The sequence below is a fragment of the Acomys russatus genome, chromosome 17, assembly GCF_903995435.1.
Source record: "Acomys russatus chromosome 17, mAcoRus1.1, whole genome shotgun sequence".
Taxonomy (NCBI): Eukaryota; Metazoa; Chordata; class Mammalia; order Rodentia; family Muridae; genus Acomys; species Acomys russatus.
In genome coordinates, this window is record NC_067153.1 from 12107893 (window position 1) to 12128703 (window position 20811).

General features: G+C 45.4%; 1 protein-coding gene across 3 annotated transcripts in view; it reads left to right on the forward strand.

The window, feature by feature from the left end:
- Nucleotides 1-19316, forward strand: part of Kcnk9 (potassium two pore domain channel subfamily K member 9) — a 35496-nt gene extending 16180 nt beyond the window's left edge. Inside the window, exons 2-3 of one of the 3 annotated variants that reach the window (XM_051159562.1) lie at nucleotides 12326-13282; nucleotides 18474-19316. In XM_051159562.1, coding sequence (XP_051015519.1) covers nucleotides 12326-13239 — 914 coding nt within the window. In that variant the 3' untranslated portion in view covers nucleotides 13240-13282; nucleotides 18474-19316. Of the gene's footprint in view, nucleotides 1-12325; nucleotides 16971-18473 lie in introns of those variants that run through there. The other 2 variants (XM_051159563.1, XM_051159564.1) reach the window with 2 other exon arrangements.
- Nucleotides 19317-20811: the final 1495 nt, after the last annotated feature.

Below are 20811 nucleotides of genomic sequence, written 5' to 3' on the forward strand. Positions count from 1 at the left end.
GTCTGTTGTTGCTAGGGTCCACATCCAGACCCTCCCCATCTCCTGTTTGCCTTTCCTATCTGCTCAGCTCAGTCCTAGGCATGAGGTGAGGCTGATTCACCTGCACTCAGGGATCATCTCCAACACTCCTTGCTATCTTCGTGAGAAGTATGACACAGAGGTGCCTGGGGGACTGAGGGTGAAGCAGAGCTCTGATTCCACCTTTATTTTCTTGATTTCTTCCCTCCTGTTTCCATCCTGTAGATGAGGAAACCGAGGCTCAATGGGCTCCTGGGCCTTTTCCAAGATTCTGTGCCATTGATGTATCTTTCCCTTGCTTTAGGCAGAATTCTTTCTCTGAATGCTGTCCTCTCCTCAGGGAATCCCTCCTTGGTGACCCAGGGTGGCTACTCTTGCCAGCAGAGCCTTAGGATGCCGGATGCTTCTGCAGGTGCACAGTGAGATATTGGGGTTGGCTGCGTGTGTTTACATCCTAGCTTGTGCAACCTTCTTCAGAAATGTCTCACTGAGCCCCAGTTTACTGACATGAGATAAGGGAATTTGTTATAGGGAGGATTTCTCAAATATTGGTGATCACAAAGTCTCCAACACAGGGCAAGGCACCTCGACTCCTTCTGCCCCTCCCAAGGCAGTGATATCCTTGGCATTTTCTCTCCTGGACCTTCTGGGAGTCACAGAGCCTTATGCCACATTGGTACCCCAACCCAGCTCAGGGCTTGGGAAATCTGCCGAGTCAGGCTTGAATGGGGGAGAGAGCCAGCTAGCCTTGTGTCTGGGTGGTGAGAGGCTATTTTGGGAGCAAGTCAGGGAAGGAGTGCTTTGTTTTGTTTGCTCCTCGTGACTACCAGAGGTGGTGGAGCCCTGCACTCCTGTCCTGGACATCGAGTGAGCTCCAAGCCAGGGAAAGGAGATGGATTGTTATACTGCATAACAGCTAGGGGACACATGAGTCTAAGACACCCCCCCCCACTGTCAATTTGCTCACCAGCAGTATCTGAGAAAGTAGATTAGAAGAGGGGAGGAAACTCAGATTCTGACATGTCAGGCTTAGTTCCAGCTTTCCCACCAGAGTCCACTCACGTACCTGTCCATTTCCAGCAAACTTTTGTCCTACCTACCTAACTTATTTGTTAATTCATTTTCTCCCTCCATATTCCATATACCCATCTATTGATTTGTTCACTTTTGCCCATCCAGTATCTATCTTCCAATCCAGCTTCCATCCACATTTCATATACAAATCCATTTGTCTCTTTATTATCCACTACCCACTTATTCATTTGTCCATCCATTATCTATATATCAATTTTCTATCTATATCCCATGCATATATCCATCCATCCTCTATCTGTATACCATGGATCTATCCATCTTTTCATTATTTGTTCACCCATGCATTATCTATCCATCCATTAAGCTACACATTGATCCATTCATATATCCATTATCCTCTCATCCATTTGTCTGCCCACTATTCATCCATCTTCCTTCCATACATTCCTTATCAACCCACCCCTTTATCTTCTCACCTTTCTATTCCATACAGCTACCTGTCCATCCATCCTTGTATCCATTCATCTATCCATCTATCTAGTTTCCATCTTCCATTAAGCTTTCTTCTACCCACCAATCGCCGTACCCATTTTATCTCCATCCACATTCCATCCATCATCCATCTATCATCAATTCACTTTCCACATATCATCCATTCACACATTAGATGGAGATCTAATGGCCCACCCATCCATTTCCAAGCAACCATTCTTTTACCCATTATCCATCTACCCTTTTGCACGCAATACTGTAATTCGTGTTTCCTGTTGTACTGCATCCCTCAATAGATGGTAAACAAGATACACTCATCATAATCTGTGTTCCCTACTGGAGACCACCATTGACAGTGAATTTGGCATTTACAGTTGACTGTGTGAATCTCATAGTATCTCTAGATGTCTGGAAAGATTTGAGCAGCATGCTGTGAGAAGAGGTGGGGGGGTTCAATAGACGCCTAACCCATATACTCTTGGAGAGGATCAATTTTCAGCTTAAGGACCACCTAGAAGTCCTCCTGTCCTCTGCTGTCATTCTAGCTGAGTGAAGAGCTTTTGGCTTTAGGGGGGAAGGGCTCTGTGGTCTTATAGGGACCATCCAGAAAGCCAGAAATCTGAAGATTATTGAGGGGCATGGAACAAGACAATTAATTAAAAGGGAGAAGTGGTATGGGGGAGAGCTAGACAGTGTCATTTCAAGAGATAGAAGAATGTCTGCCTGTCTGTCCATTGGACATGTCTGTCAGTTGGACTCAGTTGATGGCTCAGCCTCCTGGCAGGATCTGGATGTGCTCTGAGGCTGGTTTCTTTTCTAGAGGTTTAAAAAAAAAACCTTGATAACTGCAGAGAAAGAAGCTCAGTGCTGTGAGCCTTGGTCACCAAGGGTCTGATGGCTCATTCTTTCATGTAAATATTAGAAACACTTCCAGTCTTCCATGCTGTTTATGAAGAAAATATGACTTAATCTTAGCTAGGCCCCCACCTTACTCCTGAACCTCTGGCGGTTTCATTTTTTTTTTTTCAGTCACAGCATCCTCACTTCCCACATGTTGGGGACACTGGGTTAGGCACATGTAGGTCTCTAGTTAGCTTGTCATGTAGCCTCTACGCTACTGTCTTGACGACTCTGAGCTCCCACTTCCCATGGGTTATAGGAGGGAACTTGGGGCTTCAGTTCACCTTTTTTTTTTCCTCTGAGGTTCTGTTACCTGAAAGTGAGTCTGGCTGTCACAGGGCAGTGTGAACTCAGCATAAGCCTCTGTGTGCTGTAGAATATGGATTTTTACTTGAGCTAATAAGGATGGATGGACAATGGATGGACAGGTAGATGTGTGGAATAGAAAGGGGAAAGGATAAGTGGGTACATGGATGGGAGTTAAGGAATGTATGTATAGGTTTTGAAATTATGTCCTTATAAGTCTTCTGAATTTGAATTATAAATGTTGATTAAGCATGAGTTTGCACATAGTGGTTAAATCAAGGCTAGTCCAGGCCCTGGAATAAGGGAGGGGACCTCAATCTTGCTTAGACTCAAAGAAGATATGGCACAAGGAAATAAAATACTTTCTGTTTTCTTTTTATTATGTTATGATTAAAAAATGGACACAAAATATCTTCATCATTGTTATCATTACCACTTGTATACTTGAGAGACAATACATTTTAAGAGAGTGACCTCTGCCCTTTGGAAATCATAGGGCTGATAGCTTTGACTCCACTAATATATACATTAGCAGTTGGTATGTGTCGGACATGTGTTGGACATGGCCACTGCTTCCACACTGAATCACATAGATATCCCATGGATAGCTGAGAAATGCTTTTATGGCGATGACAGATGGGGGCCCTACAACCTTCATGAGATACAGCAGTAAGTCATCACATGTGGGCAGCTGGCTTCAACCTCAGATCTTGACCCATCGAATTTGGATGATAACATGAATCTAGAGTAGGAGCCCATACCAGGCTCTGAAATCTTGGCAGCATCAGACTCAGAGAGCCCCAGATGACCACTGAGGTTTGCGCAGCTAGGTCTGGACAGGGCTCAGAACTAGCTGCACGAGGGCAGGAGCTCCTGGGCACTACTAGTCAGTAATGGTTGCCTGTAGCAGTGCTTTGTATACTTAGGAGTTCCCAGAAGACCTGTGAGTCCCACATTCCTCCTCCATTTGGAAGATAGACAACTTGTCATTTTGTTACTCCCCCACACCAACCTCACAGCTGTCAGAATGAGGTTTCCACCCTGGAAGAACATTAGATCAGAGAGCACTAGTAGAATCTCCTTTTATGATGCAGGGATGGGGTCTCAGTGTAAGGCTTAAGAAGATCACCAAGGACTGAGCAGGGGAGAGACTCTACACACACATGTAGTCCCCCTATTCTTCCTTAGCCATACAGACAGTCCCAGTTTATGATGGCTCAATTTTTATCACAGATAAAAAGCAATCTATGTTTGAAAAAAAAAAACCAATTCAAATTGTGAAATTTTATCTTCTCTTGGGCTAGTGCTCTGCAGGGTTTCATTCTGTCTATAGTCTGGAGAGTGGAAGAGGCTGCAGCTCCCTCAAGCTGTGTGAGCATAAGAGGAAATTCTGATCTCTAGGCTAGTGCTCTGCAGGGTGTCATTCTGTCTATAGTCTAGAGAGTGGAAGAGGCTGCAGCTCCCTCAAGGTGTGTGAGCATAAGGGGGAAATTCTGATCTCTAGGCTAGTGCTCTGCAAGATGGCATTCTGTCTATAGTCTGGAGAGTGGAAGAGGCTGCAGCTCCCTCAAGCTATGTGAGCATAAGGGGAAATTCTGATCTCTAGGCTAGTGCTCTGCAAGATGGCATTCTGTCTATAGTCTGGAGAGTGGAAGAGGCTGCAGCTCCCTCAAGCTATGTGAGCATAAGGGGAAATTCTGATCTCTAGGCTAGTGCTCTGCAAGATGGCATTCTGTCTATAGTCTGGAGAGTGGAAGAGGCTGCAGCTCCCTCAAAGCACAAGACAACAAAGAAAGACAAAGGACACTGGTGTGCTGTGGTGCTGTGTTAGTGCTCAGTGCTATATTCAATGTATGGCACTTTTGATTTTCAATGTCTTTGACTCACACCAAGTTTATTTGGAGGCACCCCATAATTAGTGGAGGGCATCTGTATTCAGCAGAGAATAAAATCCCAGGGCTATGATAAGAAGTTGAGGAGAGAACATGGGTTTGGAGACAGGATACCTAGAATAAGCACTTCTGGGAACATTGCACTTCAGATATCAGGTCAGGCAACTCCATGTGCCAGGTCCTGAGCTGTGTGGGACACCTGAGTTGGCACAATGTGTGACTTCTTGGGGGATGCTCTTCATTGTGCCCACCCGTGTTATCACCTCTTCGAATTCTTGATCATCCTGTCCCCATTTGAATTGAGGCAAAAGACATAATTGGATTGGAAAGCATGCAGCTCAGTGGTATCTAGCTTTCAACATGGAACAACAATCATCTCTGTCTAGTTCTATGCATTTCATCATTGAAAGCAACGTCTCCTTATCAGTCTCCCTGCTCCATTGTCTCTTCCCCTACCCCCCCCCCCACATCCATGAATTCACTTTCCATCTTGGTGGGGCTGGGCAAATTGTATGCTGTGGTAGTTGGCCTTTAACACCTGGCTTCTTCACCTAACAGAGCATTTTTGAGGTTCCCACATACAGTGAGCATTGGCCCCTCTCTGTGTTTTCTTTATTTCTATCAAGATGATATTCTACTGAAAGATGCTACATTTTGTTTGCATGATGCTGGTTTTGAGGTGGTTGGAGATTTCTAGCTCTCACCAGGAATGCTATGGAACTCATGTATATGTATTTATCCCCTGGATTCCTGCTCTCTGCCATTTTTTGGTTATGTGTGTAGGAGTGAGATGGATGGGTTTCATGGCAATTCTCGGTTTGAATTTTTCTTATCTGCCACAGTGTCAAGTTTCCCATTGCCCTGCTCCAGTCAGGGAGGAGATGCAACAGGAGCCTCAAGGCTGAAGTGTGAAGAAGGTATAAAGATAGGAGACTGACACTGTGGAAGAATAATTGGACTGTCTTGGCCAACCATGGCCCTGAAAGAGACAGCAGTGGAACCAGGCTTGCTGCTGAACATTGGGCCAGAAGTGACTCATGGCCACTCCAGAGAAGGGAGAGGATCCAGATGCCAGTTTAGGGACACTGCTCTGTGATGTAGGCCTCATTCCTCCCATTACTGGATATAGCATACCTCCTTATACATGGGCCCTGGAGAATAAAGGGAGAAACATCAAGCTTGTTGGTCACTAGGAATTGTGCCCGTCATGGACTCAGTGGACAAAGGCCCAGGGTTGAGCTCTCTGTGGCTCTTGTCTAGCATGAGAAGCACCTGCTAGATTCATGCCTATCCAGGGCCCTTTATAGACTTCTCAGTCTCCTAAAGGACAATGTAAGGAGCAGTCTTAGTGGTGTAGCCACTAGCTGAGACTGGGACAAGGCTTAGGGAGCCACTGCATCAGGACATTCTGTTCAGGACATATGCACATTTATGATTATAGCACCTCCCTGATACAGCAATTCTTTTACCACTTCAAAGATCTTTTATTTATTTATTTTTGTCTCTGTGATATGTATTTGTTTTGGACACATTTTTTATTTTTAATCTGGTGCTAGTACAGGCATGCCAGCTTTTTTGGCCAGCTTGTATGACATGCCTTGTGTCCATCCTTTTGTTTAAATTTTCTCTTGTCTTTGAATCTACAGTGGGTCTTTTATAGACAGCAGCATGTTCTTGGGTCAAGGCTTTTGTTTTGTTTTTGTCTATCTGCCAACTTCTAACTGCTGACTAGAGCATGTGGTTAATTTACACTTAATGTACTTACTGATCTGGAAGGTGTTAAATCTGCCATCATGATGCCTGCGTTCTGTGTTCTTTTCTTCCTTTACATCTTCATTACTGGCTGTGTGTGTGTGTGTGTGTGTGTGTGTGTGTGTGTGTGTGAAGTCGATTTTTTCTAGTGTGTCATTTCCATTCTTGTGTTGTTTCTTTTATGTTTTGAGTCAGTTCCTTGGTTAACTGTTCTTGAAATAACAATGGCATCTTTAAAAACAGCTAGCTGGAGTTGATACTATCTTACAACTTGGCTTTTTTTTCTAATATAGCTTTTTTTCCTAACATAAATCCATTCTTTCTCTCATTATTGTTGTAAAAATGAAATGTTTATGTATCTATTTATCATTGCTTTATAATTGAATAGCTGCTTTAAAATTATTGATTTACAAGTTAGGTAGTTACCTTTTATACAAAAGAAGAAAGGTTACGAATAAAACCATCTGATACTCACATACTTACATATGTAGCTACCTTTCCTGCCACTCTTCAATTCTTTTTATGAATTTGGGTTACTGACTTAAGTTCTTTCATTTCAGTTGGAAGGACTTTAAAAAGTACTCATTGCAGTGTAAGACTGCTAGCAAAGAAAACTTTTAGTTTTTGTTGTTTATGTAGAAATGTCTTACTGTCTATCTTTTTCAGGGGGATAGTTTAGTTGGATATAGAGTTTTTGACTGACTGTCACTTTTGTTCAGCCCTTTGACCATGTCATATCACTGTCTGAGAAGATCTGAATTTACCTGAATTTTCATGGTAGTTTAAATGAATATAAAATTCTTGGTTAATACTTTCTTTCGGTATGCTGACCATGACATCCCATAGTCTTCTGCACTCTGGTTTGGGATGAGAAGTCACTCATGGATCTAATTGTGGAAGCCTTCTAACAATGAGCTGCTTTTCTCATGTTTGTTTTAACATTGCATTATTGTCTTGCACTTACAGTAGTTTTGATGTGATGTATCTAGGCGTGGCTCTCTTGAAGTTCATCATTTTTGGCATTCGTTAAGCTTCTTGGATGTTCAGATTGACATTTTGATCAATGTTTGAAATATTTTGCTCATTATTTCTTCAGGTACTTTTTCTGCCACTTTCACTCTTCTTTCAAATCTCTTATGAGTGTGGAACATTTGCATGTCTCTGAGGTTCTGGTCTTTTTTTCTATTCCTTTCAGTTTCTTTCCCCTAGGGAGCATGTTGCACAGCTGCAGATTCTAGTCCTGGTTGCTGCCATTCACCCGCTCACCTACCACCCCGAGAAGAGACCCCACAGTGGCTATCTTAGTGGCACTGCTTGTAATTTATTGGAGCAGGGCAAACACTTGACCTCCCCAAGTACTTCTTCCTCTAAGAGAAGAGACGTGGTCATCTACAACTGTGGGGAAGCCATTGGACAATATCTCCCATTGGTATTAGAACCTAGTACAGCCCTTTTGGTGGCACCTAATGGTTTCTTGTTTTTGCTTTTGGAGTAAATCTCTAAGGCCAGAAACAGTATGCTTTTGGCTAAAACATAAATTGATGTTAGTAACAGAAGCAAATTAGGGTCCACCACATTCCCCATTTAGTCTATTTAGGTGAAGAAATTGTGGCGCCTCTACTTGGAGTTTATGAATTAAAAATGACGCTTATGAAGAATGCTATTGGCAATGCTAGTGTTAGCATTTTATTATAATTGCTTATGTGCAGCTTGCTTTCTGCCATAGAAAATATATTTAGTAATAGGATTTGGGAAACACAAGGAAAAGTTCCCAGGTCTGAGTGGAAAGATGACATTCCTCAACTTTCTCATCTCTCTTCTGTTTTTTTTCTTGCTTCTTTCTATTATATGAATTTCTCCAGTAAACAATTATTATTCCTATAGCCAGCAACTTTCAAGGTGGCAAAGTCTAAGAATCAGAAAGCAAACTAAAAATAATAGAAGTCTAGGAGATAATCAAGAGTGGGTGGGTGGGGGTATTCTTCTTCTTTTCTTGTTTGGATTTTGGTGTCTCTAGTGCTGCAAAGTTAGGTGACTTGCCCAGGTCATACAGCTGAGACATGAAGGAGGTCCAGTGGAACTAGGGTCATCCATCTCTAACTGCGATCATACATCAATTATGGCCATCACGTGTCCCCTGGCAATGCCTGCCTGCACCCTTTGCTTGTGGTGTCTCACGATGCTGGCTGATGGGAATTGACTCTGACAGATGCACAAGTGTCCACCCCAGCAACTGTCATCCTTGCTTTTTTGGGAAGGATATCAAGGACAATGCTCCACTTTGGCATGGTTTTCTCTCTGTGAAACTTCAACCAAGAAGCTTAAGTAGGTAGATTCTTGCCTTTGGGGTCCTTGTTGACCCCTGGGAATCCACTCAACCCCCTGCCTCACCACAGCCCACAAACATACACTGTATCATAAATAAGGCTTTGAACTTAAGTCCTCATTCAGGAGGTTGGAAATCCAGTGCTCTTGTGACTCCAGGGAGAGGGACCCACCAGCAAAAGAGAGATCACTGCAAACAATACAGGGTAGCTTCTAGAATAGACTGCTATAGAGATGCCAGAGGCCAAAGACCATATGAAACATAGAGGTTGTCTCTCAAATGGATTAGGCTTTCTCTGTCCCAAGTCAGGGCTTTCCTTACTTCTCATCACCCACAAATCTTGCTTTACCATAACTGACCTGAAGCCATCTGAGCCCAACACCATCAGCCCAGGGAAGCAAGGCAGTCCTTCCTGCTGAACCATCCAACTCAAGGACCGCAGCTGCCAACAGTTACTGATGTTCTTATTCTATCACACACTTCTCAAACAGCAGTCAGATTTCTATCCTTTTTTTTTCCTCTCTTATGATTCTTTGATTTGCCTTTCCATATTTTGGTGGAGTGCAAGAAATAATACAGAGAGGGAAGAAGGTTTTGTGTGGATGCAACGGGAGGATCAATGGGAGGACCTGGGAGGATCAATGGGAGGACCTGGGAGGATCAATGGGAGGACCTGGGAGGATCAATGGGAGAGGACCTGGATTTCCATTTTCTGACCATGGGGACAATGTGGACACCTCATTCGCACTGTGGTTGTGGCTAACATCAGGGGCTTAGTTAGGATTAAGGCCCAGATCAGTCTGACATGGGAGCTTAGAAAGTCATCATGCTAAGCTCAATATTATGGGACCGCCTCATCAATGCTACAGAGAATATTGACTACCTGAAAACGGGTACCCTCTTTTCCCCAGGAGATGAATAATTGAGTGTGAAAAGGTTTTAGCTCAGTTCCTAGTATCATGTGCTCTCAATAAACACTAGCGATTACTGTCTTTATATTTTATCTATGCCAAAATTCCATTGATTGATGTTACGTTTTGAAAGAAAAATCCACCATGAAACATATGTTTTCCCAGTGAAAAACTTTAGTGCCTTTCCCCTTGGACACATCCCAGGAGGGAACCTGGGCAGGTGAGAGACCGGCGCGTGCACTCATGTGCTTCAGTGACAGATCATCCGCCAGAGGGCACCCTTGCACCTCTGGTGGCGGCCTAGGAAGCGCACAGGCCAAGGCTTCCATGGTCCCGCCACCCCGTGGGCTCTTTGTATACAGCATTTTCTCAGCTGCTTTAAAAAGGCAAGCTCCTGTGGAGGGGGATAGGGGGCCCCAGGCTTTCTTAAAATCACAGAGAAGTTGGGAATCCAAGCCTGAAATACTTGGCGGCTGGAGTGTGTCCCACCCCCAGGCAAATTCATATCTGGCTTGGGCTCACAGTACAGTCAGGGCACAGTCAGTGGTACTGCATTGCCTCACGAGGGATGTGGCCTTTTTATGGATGGAAGACATCTCAGCCCTTCCCTTTATCCACTTTCCAGGAAAAATTCATGCTTTGCACACTTTCATGTTAATAAAATGCATTTGGGCTTCATTTGCTTCCTCAAGATACAAAGTTAAAGGAAACTGACCAGGAAGCCATGTTCCCGGCAGGAATCAGTGAAGCTCATGTAGGGATGTGTGCTTTTTCATTATATTAAACAATCTGCCTGGTTTCTCTCTGTAGAACACAGAGGGTCGTGCGAATAAGTGACGGCTTAGCGTCGGGTAACCATGGACTGTGATACCCATCTCTCCTAGAGCAATGACTAAATTCAGGAAAGCAAGCTATAAGAGCTATATGACTTAAAGATATTGCTTCACTACATGTCCTCTTCACAGAAGCGGGAAGTCAGGGTTAGAGCATTTAGGGAGCTGTGGGAGGATGGATGCAAGGCTAGCTGCATTGTGGGCTGAAGTGGGAACCATCTCAGAAGCACAAGGGGCCAGGGCTAGCCCCCTTCCCCAGCATGTCTCTTCTCAAAGCCAGCCGGAGTCATTCTTTATTGGGATTTGTGCCTGCTTCAGTCTCTACTATCATAAAAACCTGTCTGTCATTCATAAATATTTCATTCCTCTCAGTAGCAAATTCCCCAATACCACCTTCTCCATGAAACAGGGGTGGGAGGGAGACTTGAATTTGGTAGGTTCCTATTATGTCTCTGGTCTCAGAGGATCTGCCCAACAATCCACCTAGAGATATCATCATCCCATATGTTCAGTTGACAGAGATTCTCTGGGCTATAACATAATAAAGGTGGTGAAGTGACCATGAGCATATGACTTGGGTAAACATACATGTCACCTTCCTTGAAGGGGCAGGCGTTGAATATGAGTTCTAACTTTCACATTCCCAGTCCAAATACTACCTGTGATGTACTTTTTTTGGGGGGGAATGCTAATTTCAGAACTTGGACTAGAATCAACTGGCACTGAGGTCTTTGAGGCCTTTGTGCTCCCTCTCTCTCTCTCAAGGTTATTCTTGATACAAGGTTAAATTCTATCACTATACCAACTCCCTACCTTTGAGACACTGCTTAGGCATGAGGGTACAGGACTGAACAAAGTGAACCAAAGCTCCTACTCTGCCATGACCTTCCCCCCCCCCCACTTAAATTCTTGCTTTTAGCTTCATTCTTGGCAGCCCAAAACCGCCAGGCTCAACCCCTAGCTCTGAAGATTTCAGGTTCATTACACTGCTAACTCACTGACTGGCTTTCTTGTTTATGGGCTTGGAGTCATCATCCCATTCGATTAGGGCCATTGTACAGTTAGACAGAGATGGCACATAGGGAGTTAGCCTCCTGCTGTCACACAGTGCCTACTCTTTCAGCATTCAGGCTTTATGCAGATCTGGACTAGGGATAGTCCCTTATTTTCCTCAGGCTTTTGTGCTTAGTGGTAAATAAGTTGTGTTAGTCTAAGAATATTGACGTGCCTCAATCTCTCCTATAGCAAACCAATACAAGAGCTGATCCTCAGTTGAGTCTTCTTTGCCTCTTAGGTGGTCGTTAAGGCTAATTAGCATCCCTCATCCAAAGTGATTCAGCCAATTTTTGTGCTTAGGGCTTGGGACCTTCTCAGATCTGGGATATTCATATCCACGTAATGAGGTATCTCAGGGAAGGGACTCCTGTGTCAATGCAAACTGCGTTCACATTTTACATGTATCTAGTAAATAGCATAAGGGGATTTTAGATCAAACAAAGTTTTATTGAATAGAAGTTTCTACTCGTGGCTACGGGTTGATACCAATAATGTCTTGAGAGCACACACTTGTAGTTCCAGCAGTTGGGATGTGGAGGTTAGCAGGGATCAGGAGTTCAGGGCCAACCTTGTCTGCATATCGAGTTGGAGGTTTGCTTGGACTACATGAGACCCTGTCACAAAACAAAGCAAAACAAAAAGGGTTGGGTTTTGTAGCATTTTTTTTTTTTATTTTACATTTTGTGATTAGAAGGACTTAATCTCCACATGGAACCCTTTGTGATTTCCCTGAATCCCTCCTACTCCAGCGCACATGGGGCTGCTTCTTATTTGTCCTGTTCCCCACTCTTCTCCTTCCCATAGGCTATGGACACGCTGCTCCTGGAACTGACGCTGGAAAGGCCTTCTGTATGTTCTATGCTGTGCTTGGCATCCCTCTGACGCTGGTCATGTTCCAGAGCCTGGGCGAGCGCATGAACACCTTCGTGCGTTACCTGCTGAAGCGTATCAAGAAGTGCTGTGGCATGCGCAACACTGATGTTTCTATGGAGAACATGGTGACCATCGGCTTCTTTTCCTGCATGGGCACCCTGTGCCTCGGGGCAGCTGCCTTCTCCCAGTGTGAGGAGTGGAGCTTCTTCCACGCCTACTACTACTGCTTCATTACACTGACTACTATAGGATTTGGTGACTTTGTGGCCCTGCAGTCCAAGGGTGCCCTGCAGAGAAAGCCATTCTATGTGGCCTTCAGCTTCATGTACATCCTGGTGGGTCTGACCGTCATCGGTGCTTTCCTCAATCTCGTTGTCCTGCGCTTTCTGACCATGAATACCGACGAGGAGCTTCTGGAGGGAGAAGTTGCGGAGATACTTGCTGGAAATCCAAACAGAGTGATTATCCGTGTGCCAAACAGCCGCAGGCGTCACCTATCCATGTCCTTCTGGAAGAAATACGGCAGGACCCTGTGCTATCTCTGCTTTCCCCATGCTGCCGGCTTCCAGGATGATGACGACGACGATGCTGCTGCTGCTGCTGTTGCTGCTGCTGCTGCTGCTCCTCCTCCTCCTCCTGCTGCTGCTGCTCCTGTTGCTGCTCCTTGTGTTCGTGGCAACATCAAGAATGTCCGGGCTACTGTCCACTCTGTTTCCTGCAGGGTTGAAGAGATCCCTCCAAACCTACTGGCCAACAGCTTTCTCCGGCCCCCATTCATCATGGTTCCTGGGATGCACACCTGCGGGGAGAACCACAGGCTGACCCTCCGTCGCAAGTCCATCTAAGTGTGGGGAGGGAAGTAGACGAAGAGTCATTTGTCATGCGGATGTAAGTTTCATTGTCCCAACTCCTCTTTCCCTCCTTATTTATTATTACTCTCTTTTTTTTTTGTGATTACTGTCATCATCATTCCTTTCTTTCTTCCCTCCTTTCCTGGTTTCATTTCTTTCCTGCCTTTCCAGCCAGGCAGAGCTGTCCAAAGGGAAAATAGAGGCCCATCCTCTCTGAAACTCTCACCTGAGCATGAAGCATGGATTTCTTCCTTTCTCCCCAGCAGAGTTATGCCTTACATTTCTCCCTACCCTGCCTCCTCTCTCTGGGGTGGCTTTCCTAGGACAGGTGTGAGAACAAGAGCACCAAGACAGAGCTGAGAGGATGCCCATCTCGAAGCCTTTGACTGCCTACCCGTAGTGATGTCTCTGACCTAACTCCTCTCTTCTTCCCCAAGGACTGGGTGGCTGTGCGTATGCATGTGCAACATGAGTGTGTGTGCTTCTGTGTGCAGGTGTGTTGTGCGACAAGGTGGAAAGTATCAGGTACTCACTCCCCCTTTTCATTAACAGTCTCCTTGAGGCTGCTTTCAAACAAACTAAACCTTGCAAGGTTGGATTTATTACCTTGCCAAATTGAGCACATCCCATAAGGCACTTTTGACCCAAGATGGATCATATGGCCATAGTTTCAAACAGGTAGCTTCTGAGTCTCACTCACTTCTTTTCAGGGTGTAGGTAGGCAAGACCACAGGGATCAAGTTAACCTGCCAGTTTAAAATTAAATATTAAGAAGTGTGCACTTTATGGAACTGGTATGCATCATTGACACAAGAAAGCAAAGGTGTCAAAGGAATAGTCAAGAGCCACTAGTGTCAACTTACTCAAGACATTTTTAATTTCAGTATTTCTAGTTCCAACAGTTTTTCCCCTGCATCTGGAGTTGTCAGGGTAAATAGGAAAATTGTTGGGACCCAAGAGTATCTATTTTATTATTTTCCTCTTTCTAACGATGATGACTATGACGATGATGACTCCGAAGAGCCTCTACCTGCATGGATAAGAGTCCTAGTTTTGGAATGCTTGGATGAGAATGGGTATCAGAATGATGATGTGGTTTTGTTTCCTAATAAGAAAGTGACAGGGCAGTCCTTGTTAAAATATATATATATATAGAGAGATATATATTTCAGGAAACAGTGTCTCTAAAATGCGCTTGATCTATAAATAGGGAGAAGTTCATGTTGGTCTCAGGAAGAGTTTTAGAGGCTGTATCTTGGCCTACTGAGAACTTGTGAATCTCAGGGGATGCTTTTGTCTAGGTAGTTGAGAAATTCCTCCCCACTCTCAATAAAGGATGACCCCCTTAGGGGACAGTTGAGGCTAGAGAATATGGCACATCATATGTAGGCCCTTTCAATTGCAGGAGTCCAAGGGCAGCTTGGCCTCCACATTCACTGAGGGACTCTAATTTCTCTCATCGCCATCCCTGCCATCTCTAAAAGTCACTCATCCACTCATCCTCCCACTCCTTCTTCGTATACTGGAAGTTCCTGGCTTTTGGATGGAAATGGGCTTTGGCTACACTACGCACGCACAAGGAACGCACTTACTGGTCTTCAAGATTTCTTAAAGGACACAGCATCCAAATGCCACCAGTCCCAAGCATGTGTGCCACTGGGCTGAAACCAGGAGCATCCAGGACTCCTCTGGAAAGTCAATGCATGCACTTAATGCTACACCCTATGTTGAAATATCCCCTTCGTCTAGGACACGGGACCTTCAAAAGGAGTCTGTGAACCTTAGACTCTCTTGGCCAAAGTTGACATATTCAAACTTCGAGGTCTTTCTCAGTTTGCTTGTCTGAGATGTTGTTGTATGGAATGCCCTGCACAGGGCTCTCAAGTCTGTCCAGAGAATAGAAGCAAATCACTCTTCTTGAATGTTTTTGCTCTGCAAAGAGATTGTTGGCTCTTTCGGGTCACAGACGTGACAATCCTGATGCCTATATGCAGAGTAATTTACGCCTCAGAGGAGGCTTCCTGGAACACATGTAGGAATTCCCCCTGAAACTGTTGTAAGATTTGCCCTCAAATGAAGGTGGGTTATGTGTGATCATGGCGCTGAGGCACTGAGAGAACCAAGGATCCACTCTCAGTCCCTACCAAGAAGGGTCCAGAAGGTGGACTCCCTGACACAAAGGTGTCTGGACTCAGCCCTCCAGTGGAGGAGGCACCTTGCTCTGTGTCTCCACAGGGCCAAGCATTAGGCCCAGGAGTTAAACCAGAGGGACATAGGCTCAGTCTATCTTCAGAGGTGGCTTCTCACTCATGTGTCTGTGCAAAGTGGTCACACAGTGACCATTGTGCAGGAAGTATTTAATGACAGGGAGACCCCTCTTCCCAGCAAAATATAGACAACACCTATATTCTCACAGAGCTGATACCCCCTTCTGTAAGGCAAAGGGCTGTAGAGTGAATTCTCTTTCCTCCTCTCGATAACCACTGATGGAAGTAATTGAAGTAACTTGTACTTGGTCATCATTCTTGTAACCCTCCTATGTCTTTGGCTATTTATTGCCAGTTCAGAATTGGAAGGAAGGGCACCAAGTTGACTCTTCCAAGCTTAACATAATAGCACCAAGGGAGGGAATGAATTTTCGCTTATCTCCTTGGGAGTGGCTCTTCTCCAATGGCCGATCGTTCCTTAGCATGGGACCTGGTGAGATTGTTCTCTGAGCACATCTGGTGATGTGCTCCTTTGGGGTGAGGGCAGGGAGAAGTCAAGTTCTGAATGACTCTCTTCTTTACAGGATGGGAGTGGGCCATTTCTATGAAGAGCTTGCCAGTTAAGACCAAAGGCCTCCATGCAATGGGAGCTCCACTGACTCCCTCATTTTCAGAAGAGGAGACAGATTCAGAAGTGTCAGCATATATGAAGTCATGTGTCCAGAATATAGGTCTTTACCCTTCCTTTTGCTGTTGTCCTAGCTGCTCTGTCACTGTTATGTACAGCATTCCAAAGATCCCCTATTGCTGGTCTTTATTGTGTCTCTGGCCAAGGCCTCTCTCCCTGTCTCATGTACTTGGTAACTTCTTTCAGCCAAGTGGTTATTGTACCTTTCCCTCCAGTTAACCAAACCCCTTCAATAGACCTCATGTCAGGTTGTTTTCATAAGGGATTCAGCTTCAGGAACTGGAGGCTGGCTTGCTGTCCAGTGCCTGGAAGTCAATTTGCCTTGTATATACCTAATAAGATATCTGACTCACTTGAACTCTTCACTAAGTGATCTCCATCTTTACTTCATCAAGGACAGGAAGAAGTAGGCAATGGTATGAAGTAACCCAGAGCTCTGGGATTGCTTGATTTCTAGTGTTCATCCCATTTTGACCCTTCAAGGTACCCATCACAGGAAGAAGGTGCTGTCTCACCCATTAGCCTGTTAGACTTTGAACATCAGAGGGAAATTTCCCCTCTGGGTTTTGCGATCCTCTCTGAGCCCCCAAACTGCAACCAGCTGTGTTCTTTCTGGTTGCCCCACTCAGTCTGAGGCCATGGCAACAGCCTCTAAGACCAGAAACCCCATGATCCAAATGCAATCTGTCACTCTCTTGTTGAGGTTGTGAGAGCCCATGGTGGGTGATTGACTGATGGGGTGCCAGCAGCATTCAGCAGGGCCATAGCAGATGGGAGCACCTATGTGTCCTCTATGCATCAGATTGAGAAGACATCTGGAGAGCAGATAAGCTGAACTAGGTCATTTTTATCAATTTTCATTCAGATATGAAAGCTGCACAGACCTTGAATCCCAGTGCCATTCCATCGCAGCTGGAATCTAGAAAGGTCAGGGTTTCTCAGAAATCTTCCTTGTCTGTGCACTTTGAGAGAAAGAAAGATCAGGAAATGATCACCTATCATGGAGGCTCCTGGCTGCACTTTCATATAGTCTAAAATAATAAGCCCTAAGTCAGAGACTCATTTGAGAGTGCCTGCAGAGGTGTGAGATCTGAGATGCATGCTGGAATGTGTCCACACTACCAGCTCTAAGCTTGCCAGAATCTGTGAATTGTAGCTTAGTTCGGAAAGTGGTAGGGTAGGACTTTATGTAAGATACATTTTTCTCCAGAGTCAAGGTCTTTTCAGGACCTGGAAGGCATCCTAGATGAGAAAAGAGGAGGAGGGCAGGGACTGGTTCTTCTGTCTTGCCTCACTGGGCTCTTGGAAGTCATTTCACTCCTTGGGCCTCTGTAGCTTTCTCTTTAACTTGATGGTACAGTTTAGGGGCACTTTGTACAAGATGAGCTTGGCTCACCAAGGATCTTTGGCTTGGATGATCTGGTCACATTTGAAGGTTGAACACCCAAAAAAATATTCCAGCCAAAATTGTGGCAGGAGATGGAAGCTGGAAAGATGAAGAGACACACATACTGGCATACAGCATTGGTCACTATGTGGACCATGGTGCAATGCATCATGGGTTCCCTGAATCCTGGGCTTAGGTTGACTTTCTGTGGTCCCATCTTGACCACATTTTGCTAGAGGTTGCTGCTTCAGGAAAACAAAAGACTCTGATCATGACTCCTCTGACACCAACTTTGGAAAAAAAATCCAAGGATGGCAGAAAAGTTCATAGAACAGCACCATGGGTTTTCCTATACCTCTCACCCAGAGCCCCAGCCTCAGTACCCCCCTCAACACTGAGATATTTGAAAGATGAGCTGTCATGGTGTCTACAGCTTTTAGGTGGTTCAGCCAAAGATAACATTGTATATCTCCCATCAAAAGTGCATTCTCTCACATAGTACTGCCATTGTTACACCTAAGAAACTTAGCATAAGAATATTTAATATAATAATATAATCTGTATAAAGAATTCCCAAAGTGTCCCAAAAATGTCCTACTGAGCTTGTTTGTGAATCTAAGACGCCATCCAAGATCACACCCCACACCTGCTTGTCTTGTTGTTCCTCAGCCCCCCCCCCCTATTGAGGGCATCTCCCTCACTGTGTTTGTGTCTCTTGATAATTGATATTTTTGAGGACCCCATGCCCGTAGTCTTGTAGAATGCCCAAGATCTGCTGTTGTCTGCTTGTTCCTTCGGGTTGAGAAACTGTTGACAAGAAAATGATGTAGTTGATGTTGTTTAGCCCTGATTTATGCATTTGATGTTTGTCTCTCTGGGGACCTCTGTGGTTACTGCTTTTGATGTGAATAAATAAGTCATATTAAATGTTGTTTTCCTCTGTTAGGGGACCTAACTGCATCTTCAAGAGAGGCGTCCATGGATGCTGGGTCTCACTGTGAAGCCCAAGCAGGCTTCGGATTTCTGACCTCTCCCGGGGACCTCTTCCACGAGGGGCGAGTGTCAGCACCCTTTCCCCTAAACACCTGTGGGAATGGCCCAGCTATACTTAGACAGAAGGCCCAGAAACATGCTCCTCATAGGGTCCCTTGCCTGCAAATCTGCTGGGCCACTTTGGCACCTAGCTGCAACCTCATGAGTGGCGATGACCACTACAGGATCTCTTCATTCATTACCATAGAAGTGTGACTTGTCATGTCACTGTCCTGTCCACCAAGGGGCTATCATTTGTTATCTCTGTCTTTGAGATGTTTGCTCTGGCATATTCTAGAGCACGTTCCTTTCCCTTCTAACCCATGACACATACTTGCGATGGCTGTGTGACATTTGCTTGCCCTCCTGGAGGGTCTCCCTGTTGCGCAACAGCAAGGAGATAGAGATGGAATGGCTTGGTCCTTCCTTCAAACTCTTTTCCTGCCCTTTTTGCCCCCTGTGAAGTTAGCAATGTCCTTCTCTGTGTTCCTCTGTGTTTGCTTCTCATGGGTGAACACATTGAGAAGCAAGTATCCCATGGGTCAGCCATAGGATCAGAGAGTTAAGAAACACCCACAGAGGGGAGAGAGGTCCTGAGATCAAGCAGGCCCAAGCATGAGTTATGTGGCTGAAGTAGACATGGGGTATTCCAATGCAAATCACTAGAAATAATCCAATTCCTGGTTTGCATTGCATTGCTTGCTACTCAACTGCACGTGCCTTGGGGATTGAGTGGGCCATTAGCCATAGGCCCAGGAATTATGCTCAGCAAAAGCACTACATTGTCAGAGGGTGGGTATATTTTTAGACTGTTAGAAGCATGCTGGGATATTTCTCCCTATAGTAGGTTGGTTTGGTGATGGGAATGTCTCAAGGGAATCACGTGGGGCAATATTATATTCTTGAGGGAGGGAGGATGGCTGTGGGGGCAGGGAGGAGTGGAGGGTCATGCACAACACAAGACACTGCACCTCGGGGCCCTGGGAGAGATAAGAATGTCTACTTCTTGCTCCCTCTCCCAACCTCACAGCAGCACAGTATAGCAAGAGCTGCCTGGGGCTGGCATTTTACACACCCGTGACCGACCTGTCACTCACAGGTGGGCGGTGGACCTATCCCTCTATGTCCACATCTGTTTTCACACTCTTACACCGAAGGTTCTACATAGTTCCCACTGCACAGGGTGCCTGTGGGAACTAGATGTGAATGTTTACTGAGCACCTGCTTTGCTCCTGGGAAAGCATATGTACTTGGCCCAGCTCAGGGCCTCCCTTTCGCATCAACCGGTTGTTGCTTTGTGGCAGCTCAAATTGTAACTGCAACTCCAGACTCATTCTGGCGCAGCACTGTACAGATGAAACACCAAGTCATGTTTTGTACATGTGTGCTCTGCTGCAGGCAGGGATGTGGGTGGTGGGTAGGAGGGCAGCCAGAGCACTTCTGTTCAGCAGGTGGCTGACAAGGTTCAGAAAAAGCTGCAAGACTGGATTTCCAAGCCAGGTGTCAACGGATCTCAGAGGGCTGGTACTAATATGTGTGGATGGGGTGGAATGGGAGCCTCAAACACAGAAACAGATACAAGGGCATGCCTTAGAGAGAGGAGGGAGGGGTTTAATCTCTGAGGGAACCACATGCGTGGTCCTCACATTGGGGAGGAGGCTTTGCATGGATTCCCAATGGATGGGAGACACTTCCAGGGATGTACCTGGTGTGTGTGCCGGCTCCTTTCCCTGCATTCATGTCAATGCTAAGATGGGAACCACGTGATGTTTAAAGCCTATAATTGCCATTATTAACCTTTTAGACATTTGTCTTCAGGCATCATCTTTGTACCAGTGGACCCCAGAGGACATACCCGGGACCAACGGTAGTGAGTTCTCTGGCATGAAGGGTGGCCAGCAGGCCCATGCACATGGCAGAAAGTGGCTTTCACCTGCACAGGACAAAGGGCTTCTTCTGGACCCCTCCGATAACACTGTGTGACCCTGCCAGGTGTCCCTTCCTGAGAGGTAGACCCGAGAATGACTTAGAGCACAGAACTGCTCAGTCCTGTCATCCCATCCCCAGATGGTTCTGGAAGGATGGGTGTAGAGACCTATTCTGCAGATGCTGTAACTGACCTAGAAAATGGGGCTCGGAATCTGACCCCAAAGGGTACCTTGGTTTTGTCTGATATTGTGTGGGGGACACAAAGGTGGACAGTGGGAGGGGTGGACTTGGTTTCCCCTCACCTTACCTTCTACATGGTGACA